General features: G+C 34.5%; 2 protein-coding genes across 2 annotated transcripts; one reads left to right on the top strand and one right to left on the bottom strand.

Moving 5' to 3' along the window:
• Nucleotides 1-1,541: 1,541 nt before the first annotated feature.
• Nucleotides 1,542-19,899, bottom strand: ifc (delta4-sphingolipid-FADS-like protein ifc). Its single transcript, XM_014243077.3, has 2 exons — nucleotides 19,373-19,899; nucleotides 1,542-2,653 (listed from the first exon to the last, which is right to left on the bottom strand). The coding sequence occupies exons 1-2, from the start codon at nucleotides 19,777-19,779 to the stop codon at nucleotides 2,086-2,088; spliced, it is 975 nt and encodes a 324-aa protein (XP_014098552.1). The 5' UTR covers nucleotides 19,780-19,899; the 3' UTR covers nucleotides 1,542-2,085.
• On the top strand, nucleotides 7,272-8,855 carry LOC138856249 (uncharacterized). The gene has a single exon (XM_070106677.1). The coding sequence runs from the start codon at nucleotides 7,519-7,521 to the stop codon at nucleotides 8,788-8,790; it is 1,272 nt and encodes a 423-aa protein (XP_069962778.1). The 5' UTR covers nucleotides 7,272-7,518; the 3' UTR covers nucleotides 8,791-8,855.
• Nucleotides 19,900-20,781: the final 882 nt, after the last annotated feature.

The raw sequence follows: 20,781 nt of genomic DNA, 5'->3' as shown, positions 1-20,781 counted from the left end.
AGAAATGATAGTGCCAAAAAAGATTCTTACAATTGAAACGGTACTCATTGCAGAGCTTTTGCGAACCTAATTGTTCAATAACTTTCATTGATATCTTTTAAAAAAGAAACGATACGAACTTTTCCGCTTTATATCTCTTAGAAAAAGTTATCACCTTTGGAAATTTTTATTACTTGTAGTTTTCCAAAGTGCGACATCAGCTTAAGTCGATAAGAGACCCATTTATTTGTACAGTATATATTTAAAACATATTTTTGTCTTCAAAAATAGTTGTATAGTCACTATATTTTAAATACCTAGCGCAATTGTGGCTACCAGAAAGTGATAATTAAACAATTATGTGGAGAAACTTTTCTGCCTCTAAAACAATAACTATAAAGAATTCTGATTATATAACTACTATATTTAATACTTTCTACTTGAGTATACATACCATACATACAGATAGGTTGAAAAGTGTCTGCGCTCAAAATGTAAAAATACTTTTTTTTGCTACGTAATATATTTTTTTATTCAATATAATCTCCCTGAACTTCAATATACTTATTCCAATTATCCGAAAAATAATTTTATGCCACCCCTATGACTTTCTGGAAGCTCTGCAAAATACCCGTCTACGGTTGTAATAGCTTCTTCATTCGACGAAAGACGCTTTCCACGAAGGAATTGTTTCAGGTTTCTCTGGGAGCCTGGATCTGGTGAATACGGTGGATGCTCAAGCAAATCGTTTAATTTGTTATTGTTAAGACACCTTTGTGAGCAGGTGCATTGTCTCGATGAAAAATTGCATTTTTTGCAATTAAACGGCTTTTAAATAATGTTTATTGCAGATTCAGAAGGTATTTTCGTTTAAGTAAGGAAAGTACAAAGTCTCCGTTTCCTAGCAGACGGTAGTTATCAAAAAACAAGTTTAAACCATTTGTTAAGGATATTTTAAATATTATGAACACCGCATTTGTGCGCAGTGATTAAAACACATAAGAATTAAGAGGAGCAAAACGCTCCTAAAAACTTATTTTACTAAACAAATATATTAAATTTTATTTTAGTGTTTTCAAATTATGGCTAGCCTCGTCCAGTTACGGGATTTTACTCCACGAGTTTAAACAATTTTTCACCTTTCTAGGTAGTAGTACAAAATAACTGATTAAAATAGTTTAAAGTCCTAAATAAACGCAGTAATGTTCAACCACAACTGCTTGATAGCAGTTGTAAAATTTTTGATAATATAGTCAACCCCACTGGCACAGAGTTGAAATCTGTAATACCACAAGAAACTTGATGTTTGACGACAATTATCTTTAATACAGAATTAAAAAAATTCAACCTAAATACAGTTGAGTTGAAAGCCGTAATAGGGGCTTAAATTATACAGGTCATTTCAAAATAATGCACAACATTTTGAATGAAGCTATACATATAATTCAAGTATAAAGCATAGCCAAATTTTTGTACACATTAATTTAAAAATACTAATCCTATTTAGAAAGGGTAAGTAAATTAAAAAATAAATAAAAACTAAATAAAAAATTCTACGCAACTTATATCACCCAGAAACATCCATTAGTTTATTTATTTGGTGCTTAGCATACAAATATGTACATATACATAAATATTCGTGTATAATACTTCATATATACACATGTAGATATAAATATCTTCTTATAATAGTTTTTACAAATGACTTCTCAGTTTATGCTTGTAGAATCGAAGTTTGTGTCTTATTACATTAACGTAGAGTCATACCACGTTTAAATAGGATTCAAATATTTGGTATTCATTTAGTAAATAAATCTATATTTTAAATATGACAAAACGACAAATTATTTGATGCAACAATCACACTAGAATATTTTTTCTAAATTGTAATATTTTATTGATACTTAATGAAAATAATACATTAAAGAGTAACACCATTTTACGAGCTAGTTCAGTTTGCCTTGTTCTACAGATACAACTTTTATACTGACGAATTAACATAAAATAAATGACGCTGCTCTCATCATTGCACATAAATAGAGGATTATTTCCAATATATTGGGAATATATGCAAAATATGTTCTTTACATTTTTAGCAAACTATTTTTACGTTTTGAGACCACGCTGATGACGTTTGACACGAGCGTATGGACCAACAGCAGGATCGGTAACGAAATCATAAAGTACTCGTGACCAGCTCGTATGTTGGGGCATTGCATCGTAAAATTCGGGAGCGATTCGTTTTACTTCAGGCAGCCTCGAACCTGGAACAGCAGGAAAATCATGATGTTCGTTATGATATCCCACGTTAAATGTTATCCAATTTAGAGGTCCATAATATGAATATGTTTCGAAACCTTTTGCGAACATATAGTGTTCCGAAATAAAATGACCGGCCACAGGATGTAAACCCATTGCCAGTATAGAACCGATCACTAAATAAGCTAGTGCTTTCCATCCGAAGAAATAAACGACAAATGTGTTAAACGTAAGCTGAATAATAGTATTGATAATTTCAAGTCCGGTGGGTGGTTTTGGATTTATTACCAATGGTCGAAATATGTAGAAAAATGGTTGTAAACAGACCCAGACAAACTTTCCGAAAGTTGTATCAAAGAGTTTAGCCTCTAATAGAGTAGGAATATCGGTATCTACACCATCGTCTCCTTGGTACCTGTAAATAAGAAAAGAAATTAGTTCATAATAAACGAAAGTTCCCCAAGACAAGTTTCAGGAACTTTGGTTTTGGACCAAATGTCATTAATTTTATAAGCAAAGGCTATTATTGTTGTTCAAAAATGAACATGTGCGTTAGGGCCACAAGGGCCCCACTTAGACGGCGTGCAGCAATAAATTTAGTTTTATTATTTTACATATTAAGATAAGAAGCATGTTAGAATATACAGTCCACTAGTCCTAAATATGTATACTCAAATATATTTAACAGGCATACATACATACATAAGCAAACACATAAACAAATATACACTCATATGATAACTTGTAGACCTAAGATATATATTTAGGCAATTGATTACAAGTGCACATGTGCACTTGAAAACAATTCCATAACATGTAGCATAAACAATGTGCTACATACATACGGACATACACACACACACACATGTATTGAGTTGTACTTAAAAACAACCCTATGTGGTGAGCATGCCACATACACATATACATATATATACATTTAATTAGATAGTAAGATTTGTAAATAGTATATAAGCCATACATTTCATAAAATAAAATTAGAATGAATGAGTTCTCAGCTCAATAAAGTCTTTTTCTGTCCCCCACCAGCGGTAAGGCATTTAGAACTTCATTGAGTTTAATAATTGGTCTTACAAATAAATAAGACATTTGGTCCTTCGAGTAAAAATAAAGAGCTCAGCCAAGATAATAAGCCCTGTTATTCATAAAAATACAGGCAAATTTAAAAAGGAAAGGAAGAAATCCTTAAAGTAAAAATAGTAAGACGGGTGTATATTCGTGCTTATAAAAGTGATCACATAAGCCGTATTAGTAAGAAACTAAACGCTGTGGCATCATAAACTGTCATTCAAAGAAATACTCAACGGCTGTGAATCGAGGCACAGCAAGGTCAACCAGGCGACCAAATCAATATACCTCCAACGATTTCTTTGGAGAATATCAAACAGTTTGTATTAAAAAATAATAAATATGTCAAACACAGCAGACTTATTAAAACGTCAACAGGAGCTGCAAGGAGAAATTACAGCCCTGTACCAAAATGATGCTGATTTAGAGGGCATTGAAGTGAGGGGGAACGAATTCTATAGCAACCATGTGAAATTGACAGGGAAAGTAGCACCGAACCACGACTACTTCGTTAACAATATTTATGGGAATGTACGCCAGATATGCGAAGCCGCACATGAAAGGAAACGAGCACAGGAGCAACAAAAAATTGAACAAGCATCCAAAGAGATGGATAATAATGGAAATAAAAATGAATACTGCCGACGAAGATCTACTTGAAAGCTATGAAAACCGTATTGAAAGGATGTGGAGCTTCATAGAAAAATATATAGACGAATTTACCATCAAATACAGCACTCCTTATATCAATGTTGAAACAGAAGATTTATCTTGTGAAGTCATGGACATAGTGCGAATGTTAAAGAAACAAAAAACAGTAAATTTAAAGAAAACAGAAGACAAATTGGAACTGCCAAAGATAGAATTACCAAAGTTCTCTGGTGAATTACGAGAATGGCAACAATTTAAAGAGCTTTTTGAGGAGTATGTTCATGATAATAAAGACATTAGTGACTCCAAAAAGCTGAGCTATTTAAAAACATGTCTGCAAGGAGATGCCAGACAAATGGTTAGTCACCTGATAATAGGATCAGGTGCAAATTACAATACCGCCTGGGAGTTGCTGGTACGCAGGAATGATAACACGCGCAAACAGTTTAGCGACAATTTAGAGCGGCTGGTAGAGTTACCAATGCTGACAGATGAATCAGCGTATAAAATGAAAAAGTTTTTGGACACCGCGAATGAAAGCATCGCCATAATCAAGAAAAAAGGAACGTTAGAAGACGTATTAGCACAACTAGTGTTAAGAAAATTTTCTAAACAGTTACTTCAAGAGTATGAAAACACCGTTCGAAAACCGACTGAGATACAAAATTTGTCGGATGCAATTTCATTCTTGGAGCACCAATACAATACTCAGAATTCCATGCAAGAATCAAATAAACATTTGTTTCGAGGTGTAAACTGGCAACAACAAAACAGATCATATAATTTGCCTACAGAAACAAAGAGACAAACAGGAACGATAAGTTCTCGAAAAAATTGTAATTACTGCAAAATGGCAGGACATGAAATAACTCGATGCGAAAGGTATCAAAAATTAAATGTCGAACGTCGAATAGAAGTAGTGCGCAAGAATCAGCTATGTTTTAGATGCTTAGGACAACACGCAACAAAAACTTGCTACAGAGCATGGAAATGCATGGTATGCGACAAATCACATAATACGTTGCTACATGAAGATAAGCCAAGTACGCAAAAAATATCGTCAAATATGACTAAGCAGAAAAAAGAGGAGACATTTTTAGCAACCGCTATCATAAAGGTGAGAACACCAAAAGGAGTCTTAGAACTACGGGCTTTAATAGACAGTGGTTCGCAGAAAACGCTTATTTCTGAGGAAGCAGTTCAGATGTTAGGATTACCGAAAGTAAAGGTAACGACTGAGATAAGCGGCGTTTCAGCAGAATGCGTAGAAGTCTCGCATCACAAAGTAAATCTGGAAATAAGACCCAGATTTATTAGTAAGTTTGTAGCGGAAACAGAGGCCTTGGTGTTATCCAAATTACACAAAGCACTTCCAATAAAAAGCTTTGAAAAGAAGGCGTATATATGGAAAAACAAATTACTAGCAGAGCCAAATTTCAATAAACCAAGTCGCATAGATGTAGTAATTGAAGCTGACGTATATCCAAAGATAATTAAAGAGGGTATACTAAAAGTTAATGGATTATTAGGTCAATCAACAAAGTTGGGTTGGATTGTGTCTGGTAATATTGAAAGATCCAAAAGCAAAGAAGTAAAGCAGCAATGACAACACTTAAACTAGGTGAATTGGAAAGATTCTGGGAAATGGAAAAGGATGAAGAAGAACCTAAACCAGAAGATGACATATGCGAGCAGAAATATATAAATACGACAACACGAGATTTAGCAGATGGACGATTTGTAGTAGCCATTCCATTTAAAAAGGAGAAAGAGCTTGGAGTCTAGGAAGACAGCGGTTGCACGACTTATCAGTATGGAAAAGAGATTTGATACGAGAAAAGATCTAAAAGACGACTATCAAAAGTTCATGCAGGAATATCAAGGGCACATGAAGGAAGTAGAAAAAATGGGTCAAGGTAAATATTATTTGCCCCATCAAGCAGTAATTAAAAAAGAAAGCACGACAACAAAATTGAGAGTGGTCTTTGACGCATCTGCAAAAACAACAAATGGTTACAGTTTGAATGACGTTATGCTAATCGGGCCGAAATTACAAAAAGACATTGTAGATATCATCCTAAAGTGGCGTATGTGGCGTTATGTGATAAGTGCTGACGTCGAAAAGATGTATCGACAAATAAAAGTCAGAGAGGAAGATCAGGAATATCAGTATATTCTATGGAGAGAAAACCCGCAAGATAAAATAAAAGAATTTAAACTTACAACAGTCACATACGGCACAGCAGCAGCACCATTTTCAGCAGTAAGAACGTTGCAGGAGATTGGTAACATTTACAGGAAAACCAATGAAAACGTACATTTTAACGTAACGATTTTTACATGGACGATCTCATGACTGGAGGTCACACTATTCAAGAATGTAAAAAATTGCGCGGGGAATTGATACAAGCATTAAATAAGGCAGGATTTCATTTGAGAAAATGGCTATCAAATAATCCCAAAATAATTGATGAGTATACACAGGAAACAAATGAAATTATTCAAATCGAAAAAACAGATTCGGTAAAAACATTGGGATTACAATGGGAACCAAAACGGGACCTATTCAAATTTAAACAGCAACACAACAAATAAACAAAATAACCAAAAGGACAATATTATCGCAATTGGCAAAAATATTTGATCCCCTTGGTTGGCTTGCACCAGTAACAATAGTAGGCAGATGCTTCATGCAAAAACTTTGGTCGACAGGTGGATCTTGGGACGAGCAGTTAAACAAAGAGTTGGAAGAATAGTGGTTAAAATTCGCTAAACAATTAGATGTATTAGATAAAATAACTATTCCACGCTTAATCGGTACGAATAACAACACGAGTTTGGAATTGCACGCATTTGGAGACGCATCTCATAAAGCATATGCAGCAGTAATATATGCAAAAGTAGGACAACAAGTGACGCTGTTACTAGCCAAAAGCAAAGTAAATCCTATTAAAAACAGAAAAACAATACCCAAATTAGAACTCTGCAGTGCACATTTGTTAGCTACTATATTAAAAAGAGTCAAAAGGGCCAACTTATACGGCGTGCAGCAATATATACATTTAATTAGATAGTAAGATTTGTAAATAGTATATAAGCCATACATTTCATAAAATAAAATTAGAATGAATAAGTTCTCAGCTCAATTAAGTCTTTTTCTGTCCCCCACCAGCGGTAAGGCAATTAGAATCTTCATTGAGTTTAATAATTGGTCTTACAAATCAATTATACATTTGGTCCTTCGAGCCGGATAGAGCTCAAGACAAATTAAAAAGTCCTGTATGATAAAGCATACAGGCAATTATACATTTGGTCTTACAAACCAAAAATTATAAGTCCTAATACATACAGGCAACAAAAACAAAGACCTGTATTTACAAAACAGGAAAAAACAAAAGCCCTGTAATTTACCCAGGCTTAAAAAGCCCTGTTAAAAATACAGGCAAATTTAATAATAATAAAAATAATTAGACTGGTGTATATTCGGCAGTTTTTAATTGATCACATAAGCCGTTTTAGAAAGGAACTAAACGCAGTGTTGTCATGATGAAACAAAGTCAAGATGCTCGATTAGAATCGGATACCGTGCTGATCTCCATTTTCGAGAGTAAAATTCAATACCTCAGAAAAGTTATGGATGTTCTAAACAATAAAATAATAAACAGTAATCACATCAAGCTTTTGAAAATTGTATATTTTCAAATGGACAATTTTTACACAAAGTACGTAGAGAGAATTTTCTCTCCTGAAGTTGACGAATTGTACCTTGAAATTATTGCGGAATATTACAAGGCGCTTGAAAATTGTAAAAAAATATTACAAGAAGAGCCCGAAATCAAGGAAGGCGAGCTACGCGTGGAAGATATTACCTTTGAGAAACTACGCTTAGAAAACATTACCTTTGAGAAGGAAAATATATTTGAGGATGCAGCTCAAGTAATTTATGAAGATCTTTCATATATAAAATTTCCTAAAGTAATAGATGTTGAAGTTGATGTCACAATGGAAGAGCACGACCCAATAGCAGCTGATGACGAGTCAATAAATCCAACGCAACACGACCACAAGCAATGCAGGCTGGCAGAAGTAAAAGAAGAAACTAATATTACAACGTTTAAAGATGAGGATGCAGCTCAAGTGATCGAACACATTTATGAAGACCTTACATATATAAAATTTCCAAAAGAAATGGATGTTGAAATTGATGCAAAAGCAAAGAAAGAACGAGTGATTACACCAACTATAGAAAGAGAAGACATCAAGTGGCATTTTATATCCTCGGAGAGTCCCCACTTTGGAGGAATTAGGGAGGCTGGTTATGTTGTCATAGACACAACATTGGATCCTGATCCTCCTGATGAAGAGCCATATGAAGATATGGAAATTAAAGTCTCCGACGATGGAGGCATAACAAATAAAGATGACTTAGATGATTTTAAGTTTGGTACTACAATCAAAAAGAGACGTTCTCAACGTGGTGCTGATGGTAGACCAAGTAGACGCAAATCAACGGCCGCAACAACACGGAACCCAAAGCCCAAAGAGAAGAAACGTATGAGACGTCCGCCAAGCAGTGAGGAGGAGTATGGTAAGTCACAAATAAAGAAGGGTAAAATCAAGGGTACACCGCCGTCTGATGAGAGAGAGAGAAGACCGACAGAATACCTTTGCGACGAATATGAAGAAATAGTTACAAGTATATTATCATTAATACAACACAGGAAGGCGCATACTAATCGTGAAATGTTATTTGAAATGTCAAGATTTAAATGGCAGAAAGACGAATATGCAGCCACCAGCTACGACGTCACTTAGTTGACGAACATGACACGACTACATGCTGCGGGCATCTTTCCAGCCGTCACATTGTCGCCCTGGAGTATGTTCAAAAATGAACATGTGCGTTATGGCCACAAGGGCCCCACTTAGACGGCGTGCAGCAATAAATTTAGTTTTATTATTTTACATATTAAGATAAGAAGCATGTTAGAATATACAGTCCACTAGTCCTAAATATGTATACTCAAATATATTTAACAGGCATACATACATACATAAGCAAACACATAAACAAATATACACTCATATGATAACTTGTAGACCTAAGATATATATTTAGGCAATTGATTACAAGTGCACATGTGCACTTGAAAACAATTCCATAACATGTAGCATAAACAATGTGCTACATACATACGGACATACACACACACACACATGTATTGAGTTGTACTTAAAAACAACCCTATGTGGTGAGCATGCCACATACACATATACATATATATACATTTAATTAGATAGTAAGATTTGTAAATAGTATATAAGCCATACATTTCATAAAATAAAATTAGAATGAATAAGTTCTCAGCTCAATGAAGTCTTTTTCTGTCCCCCACCAGCGGTAAGGCAATTATAATCTTCATTGAGTTTAATAATTGGTCTTACAAATCAATTATACAATTGTTGTACCTTCATGTATGCATTCTAATTTAACTATAAGCGTATACTGTTTAGCCATTCATTCTTATCTTCATTGTTTTAGCTGTAAAAATGCTTACTTTATTGTAATTTGTCAGGGATGATTTTTTATAGCGTTAAATTCGACAGAAACATGTATTTGATTTCATACCAAATTTTATTTTGACATTTCGATACAAAATGGAGGCTACTTATCCAATCTTCGGAATGACCTCTTTCAAGTGGCCCTAAACTGTTTGTAAAAAAAGTAATAACTAAAAATCGTACATTGTCTAATATTTTTTGGACTCGAATATATTTTATTACATGGTTGATTAACAAAACACAATCTTTTAAAGTTTTATACATAATTTGTCAATTAATTTTTCAAGTTTTAAACTTAGGTTCTAGTCTTTAATAACAATAAATAACTTCAATTTTCTTTTTCTATAGGTGAATGTGTCTTAAACAATTTAAGTCAAAAACATTTCAAAAATGTGAGGCCCTCAGTAAAACACACATTTACGACAGTGGAGTAAAACTTAATTTAGTAAATGAAACGTAAGACATGAACTCTGCTAGAAATATGGTGTTATGGATATTAAAATGCCACTTGGCGTGCAAAAAAAAAACCGCCTCATATGCGCATGTGGTGAGAGATTTTCTTATGAAATTAATGTACACCTTGTTACTCATTTTGAATTTTTTATATACCCCCTTTGCTAGTTATAATTCAATATTAGTTTTCCAAGTATTGTTTCCTCATTTTCTGAGTTTAGTGCAATAAATTATATTATATATACATACAGTTACAAATGTACATATGTATAAATATATTTCATCCAAGAAAAAAAACGTAAAAAATGTACTAACTTAGTCTTCTTTTTATACCCTGAGCAGGGTATTTTAATTTGCCACGAAGTTTGTAATACTCAGAAAGAAGTGTCGGAGACCCTATAAATTAAAGTATATATAAATGATCAGCATGACGAGCTGAGTCGATTTAGCCATGTCCGCAAATGTTACATATCTTTTTAAACGAATTGGCATACTAAATAGCTGTAAGAAACCAAGCTACAATCTTTTCGGAAGAAGGAGAGAATATGTTTGGGCTTTACTATTCAGATTTCAATCTAATATGTGTACTGAAGCTCCGTGGAATTATTTGTTTATACAGAATGAAAATAGATCGGATATAACCATAAAACTGTTAGGCTGAAAACTACTTACTCACATTTTGACAAAAAAACGTTTGAATCATTAAATTAACATGCATGGGAATTGGTATAAAAATTGGACAATAGACGTGACACCACCTACTTTTAGAAAAAATTCCATACATCAGCAACGACCAATTTGAACCAAATTTGGTACATAACAATATACTGATGTCATAGTTTGAAAATAAGCGAAATCGGATTACAACTAGCTTATTACACTACTATCAGATCACTCCATTTGCCATCCTACTTCGGGGAATAGGACTTCATATAGGCGATAAGATTTGAAAATCGAACTTTAAATATTATTTATATTCATTTCCGTACACGACCACTTGGTAGGGAACTAAATGCGCTTTTGATTAGCGAGACGAGCTGAGTTGATTTAACCATGTCCGTCTGTCTGAATATACGCGAACTATTCTCTTAATTTTTCAGATATCGAGCGTAAAGCATTACGACAAAATCTGAAAAATGTTTTTAGCTCGGGCGACTATAGCATATAGCTGCCATACAAACTGAACAATCAGAATAAAGTTCCAAAACATTACAATATGTGAATAAATTTTTTAAATCGGAGCACTATAATATATAGCTGTCATACAAACCGATCGATCAAAAGCAAGTTCTTGTATGGAAACTTTTTTATTTGTGAAGGGTATTCTAGCTGCGGTGTCACCGAAGTTATTGTGTTTTGTCGTTTACTTTATAATAGAAAAATTAATTACACTGTACTACCCTCAACTGAGCATTTGATAAAATACATTTTTTTCGAGAGATTGAGTCTAAAGTAAAAAGATAATTTCTTCGTTTTTCGAAGTTAGCCTTCAAAATAGTAATACTACCTTTTAAACTTCGAAATTAAGCTTATTTCAAACAAAACTTTGGTTTTTTGTATATAAACAACTAAAAAACTAAAAATACGGACATAATCTACCTTTTCCTCTTATTTCAACGGTGTATAACATTTTTCTGTCAGGCTTATATAAAAAGCTATAAGCAATCAAAATCACACCTTTGAAAAAAATAAATTTGATATTGTTGTGAATGTATGTGTTGTATTTGTTCGTGTATATGTATTTACTATTGTAGTATTGGAAATGATATCGATTATTAAGATGGGAAAAACTACGATTCAACAGCAAAACTCTGAGTACAAGGCCCGAGTAACTTTTCAATAACTAATAAAATAAAGTCGGCGTACAAAGCAAAGCAGATATAATAAATTTGATTAAAAGGAATGTTAGAAATTGGATATTCTTTGCATTTAATAACCTCTTGTAGACGCTTTGACATAGATCCCATCAACTTCGTTGTTTTTCGGTGGTAATTTTGGACCTCTCTTCAACCATTACATTTTTAGGCAGCTCTTTGGATGTTATGGTGTGCTGACGAATAATAAGTTTTAATAAATCCCATATGTGCTCTATAGCATTTAAGTCAGGTGATTGTGGGGTTGTTTTTAGTTGTTTTGGAACATTGTATAACAACCGAAGCTTCGAAAAATGGGCAGTGTGTTGGTGTGTCTGTTTTACAGTCGCTTTAAAGTTTTTAACATCGACACACACACACAAGCTGCTTACCTTTTATTTCGAAAATATAGAACTGACTTTCGTCCGCAAAAAGGACATTCCTCAAGGATTCAGTGGGCTTATTTAGATGTTCTTTGGCAAATATAAGTCGCTTCTGTCGATTAGCTTACGAAATCAACGGGTTTCTTCGGGAAACGCGACTGTGGAAGTTCGGTTCTTTTAAAGTTCATCGAACAGTATCAGTGCTGACAGACATTGAAAACTGCTCCTTAATATTTTCCGCAATTTTTATTAGCTGTTAGCTTAGAATTCTTTTGTACTTGCTGCAAAACACTCCGCTTTTCGTGAAATGTGAATAAAGGTGGTCGGCCAGATCGTGGCCGGGAAACGTAAACTTCAATTTCCATAAAGTTTTTAATTACTCGCTGAATAAATAATAATCACTCCTATATCACGTTTTTCATTCTTTCCATAACTTTATAATAATTTTTCCTCTCTGCAATATCAACTCCTTTTTTCTTTGCTTTCATGATCAATTATAAGAAATACACTCAGCTAAAAAAAACCCCACGCACTTTACAGAATGACTATATATAGTGCAAAACTTAGGTTTATGTTATCTTAAGTTAGACATTTTTGTTTTTGAGTGTTAAGCCTTTTTATTCACTCGTTTTTCACGACGAACTGTAGCATTTCCGTCGGGTCCAAACAAATTAAATTTTGATTCATCGGAAAAAAAACATTTCCCCAGTCTGATGCGGTCCAAGTTTTGTGTGATTTTGCCCACTCTAGCCGCTGTTTCTTCATTCGGGTAATGAGAAGTGGCTTTTTGGCTGGACGTCACGTTCGTAATTCAAGATTATTAAGGACATTTTGCATAGAACGTGTAGTTATTTTTACCCCAGTAGTTTCGTAAAATATTGAATTGATTGTTTCAGCATGTTGAAAGCGATCAGTAATGCACATCCGTTTAATTTGTCGTTCATGATGAGGTTTTACTTTTTTCGGAGGCCCACTGCCCTTTTTTTGATTAAAGAATTAAAATTCGTATAATTTTTAATAATATTGCGCACACTTCAATCACTTATATACATTTCACAAGTTATTTGGCGTTTGGATATTTTATTTTTATATAAAGCTATGATTTCAGCTTTCTTCTCTATTGACTACACCATGTCAAACTTTGCTTATTTTTTACAATTGACTCAAAATAAATTACCGCAAGTACTGAAATAAACACGTACAGAAAATAACGCTTTCAGGATTAACGGTAAACCAATGTAGTCACAAAATCAAATCAGACAAATAGCGTATTTTGAGCGAATAGTAACAGTTTAAAAATGGAATATTATAAAATTTTCGACTGCGTGGGTTTTTTTTTCGCTGAGTGTATAATACTGAAAACTGAATAAATGCATTTGAAATCTATTATTTCTCAACACTTGAAACAAAGAACAAGAATTTTTTAATGGTATATAAAAACCACTTCAGAGAAATGCCAATTTTTTCTTTGTACGCACCCTTCTGCTGCTTAATAAACGAGATATGTTATCGATAATTATAAATAATTTGGGGAACCAAACAGCAATCAAGTTAAATTCATATTGAAAATATAGCGTAAGGCTTAGAAAAATAATGAGATGACGTTTTTACTGTTATTTATTTTTTCTTGCGAACATATAGAAATATGCTACTGAATAACGTCTGTACGCACAGTTTTGCTGCTGAGTGTATAAACACGCATATCAGGAGAAAGGATGTTATGTCACATTTAGAACGATATTAATATTTCATAAATCAGGTTAGTAGTTTTCGAAATACAAAGTTTTTATTTTTTTCGTAGATCTAACTTTGATCTGTTCTAGTATCTTTCATATAAGCTTCACGGAAAAATGTTATATACCTTTTATTGTATAATTTTTCTTCTTTAAATATTTAACTGTCAATATCAAATATTTTGATTTAGAAAAGTTAACTTCAAAAAATAGAAAAACCGCTTATTTTACTTTTGACTCAATCTCTCGTAAAAAAATTGGTTTGGTGCAATATCCAGAAAAACCCGTTATTGCCATACAGTGTTATCAATCATTTCACTTCTTTGGTTGAGTTATAATGCATATATAGGTATTAGTGCAAAATAGTTCAATACAATTAATAGTGAATATTTCCTTTAGCACTATCTCATTCGTTGCTTTAATTTGGAGATACCGTTACGTCGTTTTCCACAGCCCTAATACAATATATTATATATAGTAAATATAGTGTTAGTTAGGTTGATTTTAAAATGTAAATTTAGCATATAAAATAAAATGTAGTAAAATGGCTAAGTGAGTCCATGACCGAAAAAGGTGTCCGTTATCTCGTGCGAAATAGACTTCTTTAACATAGTTATGCCTTGTCAACTCTTAAAAAATTCGAAAAAATTATCGATGGCTCTATTGTTATGATAATTATTTGTTTTCACAGTATCCGTTGTCAATAAGATATTTGGCTACAAGATTCATCTCTTAGTATAATTACAATTTGATATTTCTAATGTATTTGTGTAATTACACTCGTACACTCTAGTCTAGTTCGTAGATCGCAATGGGAAATAAGTGATTCTCACACTTTTAGTGATCACTATGCCATCTATCTCTCTTAGCGTTGGCCGATTTGCCGTGGCGAAGGGGCTGAAGTAATAGTAAGGAAGGTGGAAACACACTTTCCTATTACGAACTAAGAAAAATACCTCATAATTCACGCAATATGGGGATGGAGGAATAAACCCTTGGTTTTACACCCATCTCCGTTTTATGGGAAGTGTGAAAATACCCGTACCAACACCACCCTAAGCCAAGTTGTCGAGGTACCCGTGCTGATGGCTGAATGGTCAGCGGGCGGTAATTGAATAGTTGATCACGAACGGTCCCCTCCGATGCCCGGGCGAGGTCGGAGGTAAATATTACTAATGCACACGGGCTCTGCGGACGAGTGACCAACCATTTCCGTATTACTTGTCGGACCAAATATGAACACTGTTTAGTAACCGTCTACGGTAAAATGAAAGATGGTCGATAGTTGCAATGTTCGACGAATGTTTGGCATTATCCGACCATATTTCTTTAGGTTTTCCCCGACGCGAAATGAAGCGATCCCAGACACCAATGAAGGATTCGGTTGTTAAGTCACCCACTAGTTCAAAATTAATGGCTTTTGTTACAAAGCGGACAAAAAGTGAAATATAACATTTATTTATTTATTTAAACGCCAATCGGCAATATACATCGATATAATAAAGAATTAAAGTATTATACAAAAGTAGCTAGGGTATATTAGTGTAATATCTGGAAAATATTTAAATAATTGTAAGTTAATATGTAATTCAGACTTGATTTAGATGTTATTCAGACGAGCAGGTGTCTCTTGGTGTTTTCGGTAAAAGCAGCGTATGTTCCTCCATAGAAATCAATTTCACTTTGAAGTGAATGTACTAAATTAGCCAGTCTATTCTGAGGACCATGGATAACATAATTTTTCTTGGATTTCGATGTTTTTAGTAATCTATTTCGCCTCAGGGTAAGACCAGCAGGGGCGAGTTCAAAACTGTTTAGGATCTCATGAGCATCAGTGATGTTATTGACCACTTTGTAGAAAAAGCAGATGTCAGCGACCTGTCGACGAGAAGACAGTTTGTTTATACAGTAGCACTGGTAGACCTCATCAGTAGAGCAGATGTGACTTGGTGAAGATAGTTTATAGGCCAGTGACTTACAGAATTTACGCTGCACCTTTTCAACTTTATCGATTGTCGTGTTAGTGTAGGGAGACCAAATTACCGAACCATATTCCAAAATTGGTGGTACAAGTGACTTGAATAGTCTAATGAGTTTCCAAGGTAATATCTTTACGGTAAATATTATATGTTGAATCAATGACTTCACCATCACATATGGATGAGTGAAGCCAGGATTCCGAAATACATACAACGTCGTACTGGTTAGCCGCTAATGCGGTTTAAAATGTTGAGAGTTTTGTATGCAGACCTCTGACGTTCTGGTAGCACAGGTGGACGTAAGATACTTTCTTCTTGCTCGTTGAGCGGACGAAAATTTCTTTTAACGATTCTTGGGACACCATGGATATATTTAAATGTGTTTCTGTCATCATTTAACCTTACGCAATAATTTCCCAATTTCGACCTTTAGTAGCAACGGGCCTGCATAATAGCAACCTACTTTTGTAAATGGTTGTTGAAACCTCACCCTCTCAATGGACAAATCGCTCATTATTTGCATTTATATAGAGTTGCGCAGTTTGAAACATCGTAAACAATTGTGTACTACACTTCGCGCTTGGTTACGTGAACCTAAAATCCAATACTGTTGTCTTAGTATGAATAAAAGATGTGTTACTCCGACGTGCATATGTGTTAAGTGTATGTGCTTAGCAGTCATCTCTTTGTTTAGAAGATAAAATTATTGGATGTTGTATGTCAAACGACACCGTATAATTGCCAATTCTTCCAACTACACGAAGTACGCCATTGTCATCTAAGAAAGGAGATAGATTCAGTAGACTGCAACAACAACTGCTCTTACTCGTAGTTGTGTGCTGTTCCTTTAAGGACGAAAAATAAAATTTGTTTAAGGGGAGCAGCGCGGCTTTTCGCTACCACTTATTGGATATTTGTTTAACCTCCTTAGACTGATCGGCAATATATGACTGCGACGTAGGCGTTTTGAGACACCATGTTCGGCATTTTTAGCCATGTAGTTTGTTACGTCTTAGTGCAAAAAATACTCTCCTTGAGATTTTCAGAGTATTTAGCGTAGAGAGAGTGTCTCTAAGCTTTATCCATTGCGCAGCAACGTCAGTAGGAACTGGAGTTTTCGAATCTATTTTTAGTAACCACACTTCTTGAAAAAAGATGTTAACTAAAATTGTGCAGGGTGTAAGAGGTCAAATATGCGCGATGCGTCCGATAGTATTGACTGTCTTGTAATCAATGATGTTGTGGAGTACGTTACGCAAAACGTAAATCACTGTTCGAACTTCATTTCAACCCAAGTAATTTTAACATTTTAGGTTGCTGAACAGAACATTACTGCTCCATTTTTCCAAGTTCATACCTGCACCTTTAATAACCACCTGTGTAATTTTAATAGGTCGTTGAAGGTCTCCGCACCTGTTATCACGTCGTACATTTAAAAATCATAGAGAAATGCTTGCAATGCCAGCGGATATGTATTTTGCGATGTTTTAGCAAGTTCTTCCAATACTTTCACTGTTAGAAATGGAACTAAACATAAACATAACGATAACAACGGTATCGTAACATAGGTGACCTACTTATATCCTTATCTGGAATCTTCTCCAAATGATCCAGTCGAAATATTCGTTTATAAAATTGAAATTCTCTACTTCTAAGTTTGGATTGTTCTGTTTAAACTCATCAGCTGTTAACTCACTCAGCTTGTTGGTTAAATTACCACCAACAATCCACCCCAGCACTGTAGAAAATGCAAGTTTTGAGGGTTTCTTGTTACCCGTTCGCTCTTTAAAAACTCAAAAAATTTGTCATCTCCCAATAATATATCTATAGAAGAAAGCATATAAAATAGTGGGTCTGAAGTCTAATTATAAGAATGAAATATACTGATCTTAATTTAGCATTCGTGCCAGCATAGACGTAGCGATTATTGGCATTATTAGCGCATCAATATTGAATGTGGTGTTGTTATCTCTCAATGTAATTTGTAGGGAAACCCACCCATGTGAAATTCCAGAAATCTTGTTGCCAAACTTTAAACAGGCATTCGTGCATGTTTATATCGTAAACCTAAACGACGAACGGCATTCTCAGTAATAATAGTTTTTTTTTAGATCCGCTGTCCACTAAGAAGCGGCACTGTTGTTTATACCCATAGCAATTAAATAATTATTAATAAATTCAAATAAAATTCTTTCGCACCCGATCCAGCTCGAAGGACCAAATTTGCCGGTATGTTTAGGAACCGTGGACTGCAAAAGATGGTCGATAGTTGCAATGTTCGACGAATATCTTTATTTTTAAATTCAATATAAAGCGAATGGCGAAATCCAGACGGGCATGCATTCTCATCAATAAAAATATTAATGCATTTCTTTGTTCAAATTACAACACAGCAGATACCGCAGTGGTAAGGGTGGAACAAAAGAAGGGTGTTTCTTTCTGGTTTTGACCTACATGGCACATGACAGAGAAATGTCACCAAAATCACTTAGGGGACTAAAAGATATCAAAAAAGGAGAGAATATCCTAATAAAATGTAGCGTACTTCCGTCGATCCTAGGTGTTTTGGCATCAGCATGCTTATTCCGTCAGGGCCAATGGATTTGGACGATTGGGCCTTGTTGATGGCACTCTGAACATCCCCATCGGTGAAAATAAGTGGTGCGCGGTCTTTTGGCATTTTGCGCAGCCCTCGGGTAACACATCGTTTGGTCTTGTCTGCAGAAGGGGCCAGTGTAAATTTCCAGATAAACTAGCTCGCGCAGTTCTTTGGGTTCGAGGAGGCATGGCCATCGAATTGAATTTCAACTCGGTCATGTTTCATCTACAAATTGAGATCCCTTATTCGGGGATCACAGGGATCGTCATGGCGTAAGGTGTCGCGCTTATTGGTTAACACAGCCAATTTTTTAAGTAAATGATTTTTATTATTTTACTTCTTTTCTATTTTTATATTTTTGTCACATATGATTCACCGCAGTTAGAGACCTTATCAAGCTCATATCAGTCTCTAAATCTATTATGTATTTATCTTATGAACATATAGGTATATAGCTCTATAAGGGAATTTTAGCTTTTTGTAAAAAAATATTCATTCATTCGCCCTCATTCGGCCTCCTTCACATAAAATTTAACAAACATGGAATTTAAATGCAAACGTCATCTTAAACTTGAAAAATTTATTATAACAATGGTCAGTGGTAGCTTCTTGATTAACATTCATTCACCTCTTACACGATAGATATTGACTTACGGCACAAAAAGCACCCCGAACTTTAATTTAAAAAAATCACCTTTGACTTAGTCGATCGTAACAAAGGAAACTACATTATAATTTGTAAATAATTTTCGTGAAAACAAGAAAGAAGTTGCACTACGATTAATCAGTATTTAATTTTCTGATATCGAATTAAATGCTTAAATCTTTAACTTACCTATGGTGCTCCAAGTGATATTTACGAAAAGATATTGACATAGGTAATCCGATGGGAAGGTTGCATATAAAGCCCAAAATGCGGTTATGCATGGGACGGCTATGTCCAAAGGCCAAATTATGAGAAATTTCATGTACCGCCAGCATAAGCGAATGATTTAATATACCTCCAAAACAATAAGCTGCTATTAACAATAAAGGCCACGAAACATCCTTTACAATAAACAATGCTAAGATTTGTAACATTACCATGCTACCGGCAACCCATTTGAATATTGGATCATATCCAAATAGTTTTTTTATTTGAGGATACTTTTCCAAAATTATTTTGCGACGAGACGCGTGGGGTTCTTCTGTGTATACCCATTCGAAATCAGTTCGTGAAACCTTTTGACCCATGTTACTCATCGAGATACACGGTCTTATTTAAATCATACCATAAAATTAAAGGCACAATATGACAACTCATATAAAAATTTACTAGATAAGATATTTCTGGTTTCGGGTTCTTAGCCACTCACAGCTAAGGCATTGCCAGAAGAAATCAATAATTGTTTTAAAGAGTGTACTCACGCGGCTATTATTTTCATAGCTATAACGAAAAGCGTGAAATTTACGAAAACCGCCATCTTGTGACGTAATTCTTATGAGTTGAGAAGAAGTAGCATAGAGCAGCATGTAAATTGTAAACAAAAACGTAAGCACTTCTGTAAATTCGTGAAATAGAATTAATTTATTAGTTTATAGTAAAATTTTTTACTTAAATAAGTGAAGTAATGTTCTGTAGTTTCTTAGTTAAACAGGCAAAAAAACTTTTAAATGTACTTGATGAAACGTTTTGTTTTCTGATGCTTTGGGATATTAATTCAGAATAGCAAAAATACATTTATTAATAGACACACACTAACCAAGTTTAATTCACATATTATAGAAAAATCTAAAATCAGTTGTTTTCAAACAAAATGTTATGAAGACTACGTTCAAACGATTACTCTTTTTTAATCATTATTGGCAAATTCTATTTTGGTGTCGCTCATTGCGTTCACACCGGCCACATGAGTCCAACAACTTGGGTCGTTCAATTATCTCCATTTAGATAGATAGACAGATTAATTATGAGTAAGCACCGTGACCTATGGTCTATTGTGCCCTCCCCTAAGTCATATCGTATCATCTAAGCCCAGCATGTTGATAAATTCCAAAATTCTGCTGGGTGCTATTGAGGCGATACAATCCCTGTGAGGAAACATGGATCCCAGGGCCTTGATTCTGCGTCTGCAGACTGCTGTGCAATTCATCAGCAGATGTTCAGGGGGTTTCCGGCTGTATGTCGCAGAACCGGCAGTTTACAGAAGAGGCTATACCCATGTTAAAGAGGTGCTTCTTAAGCCTACAGTGGCCGGTGTAGAA

The sequence above is a fragment of the Bactrocera oleae genome, chromosome 3 (assembly GCF_042242935.1).
Source record: "Bactrocera oleae isolate idBacOlea1 chromosome 3, idBacOlea1, whole genome shotgun sequence".
Classification (NCBI taxonomy): domain Eukaryota; kingdom Metazoa; phylum Arthropoda; class Insecta; order Diptera; family Tephritidae; genus Bactrocera; species Bactrocera oleae.
The sequence above is the reverse complement of the archived record's forward strand: the minus strand, read 5'-3'. Positions and strand labels throughout refer to the sequence as shown.

Bases quoted from the DNA above. Each gene is read 5' to 3' on its own strand.
- ifc (XM_014243077.3), bottom strand. From the start codon at position 19,779: ATGAGTAACATGGGTCAAAAGGTTTCACGAACTGATTTCGAATGGGTA. The intron at 2,654-19,372 runs GTAAGTTAAAGA...TCTTATTTACAG, and splicing joins TATCACTTGGAGCACCATAG to GTACCAAGGAGACGATGGTG.
- LOC138856249 (XM_070106677.1), top strand. From the start codon at position 7,519: ATGATGAAACAAAGTCAAGATGCTCGATTAGAATCGGATACCGTGCTG.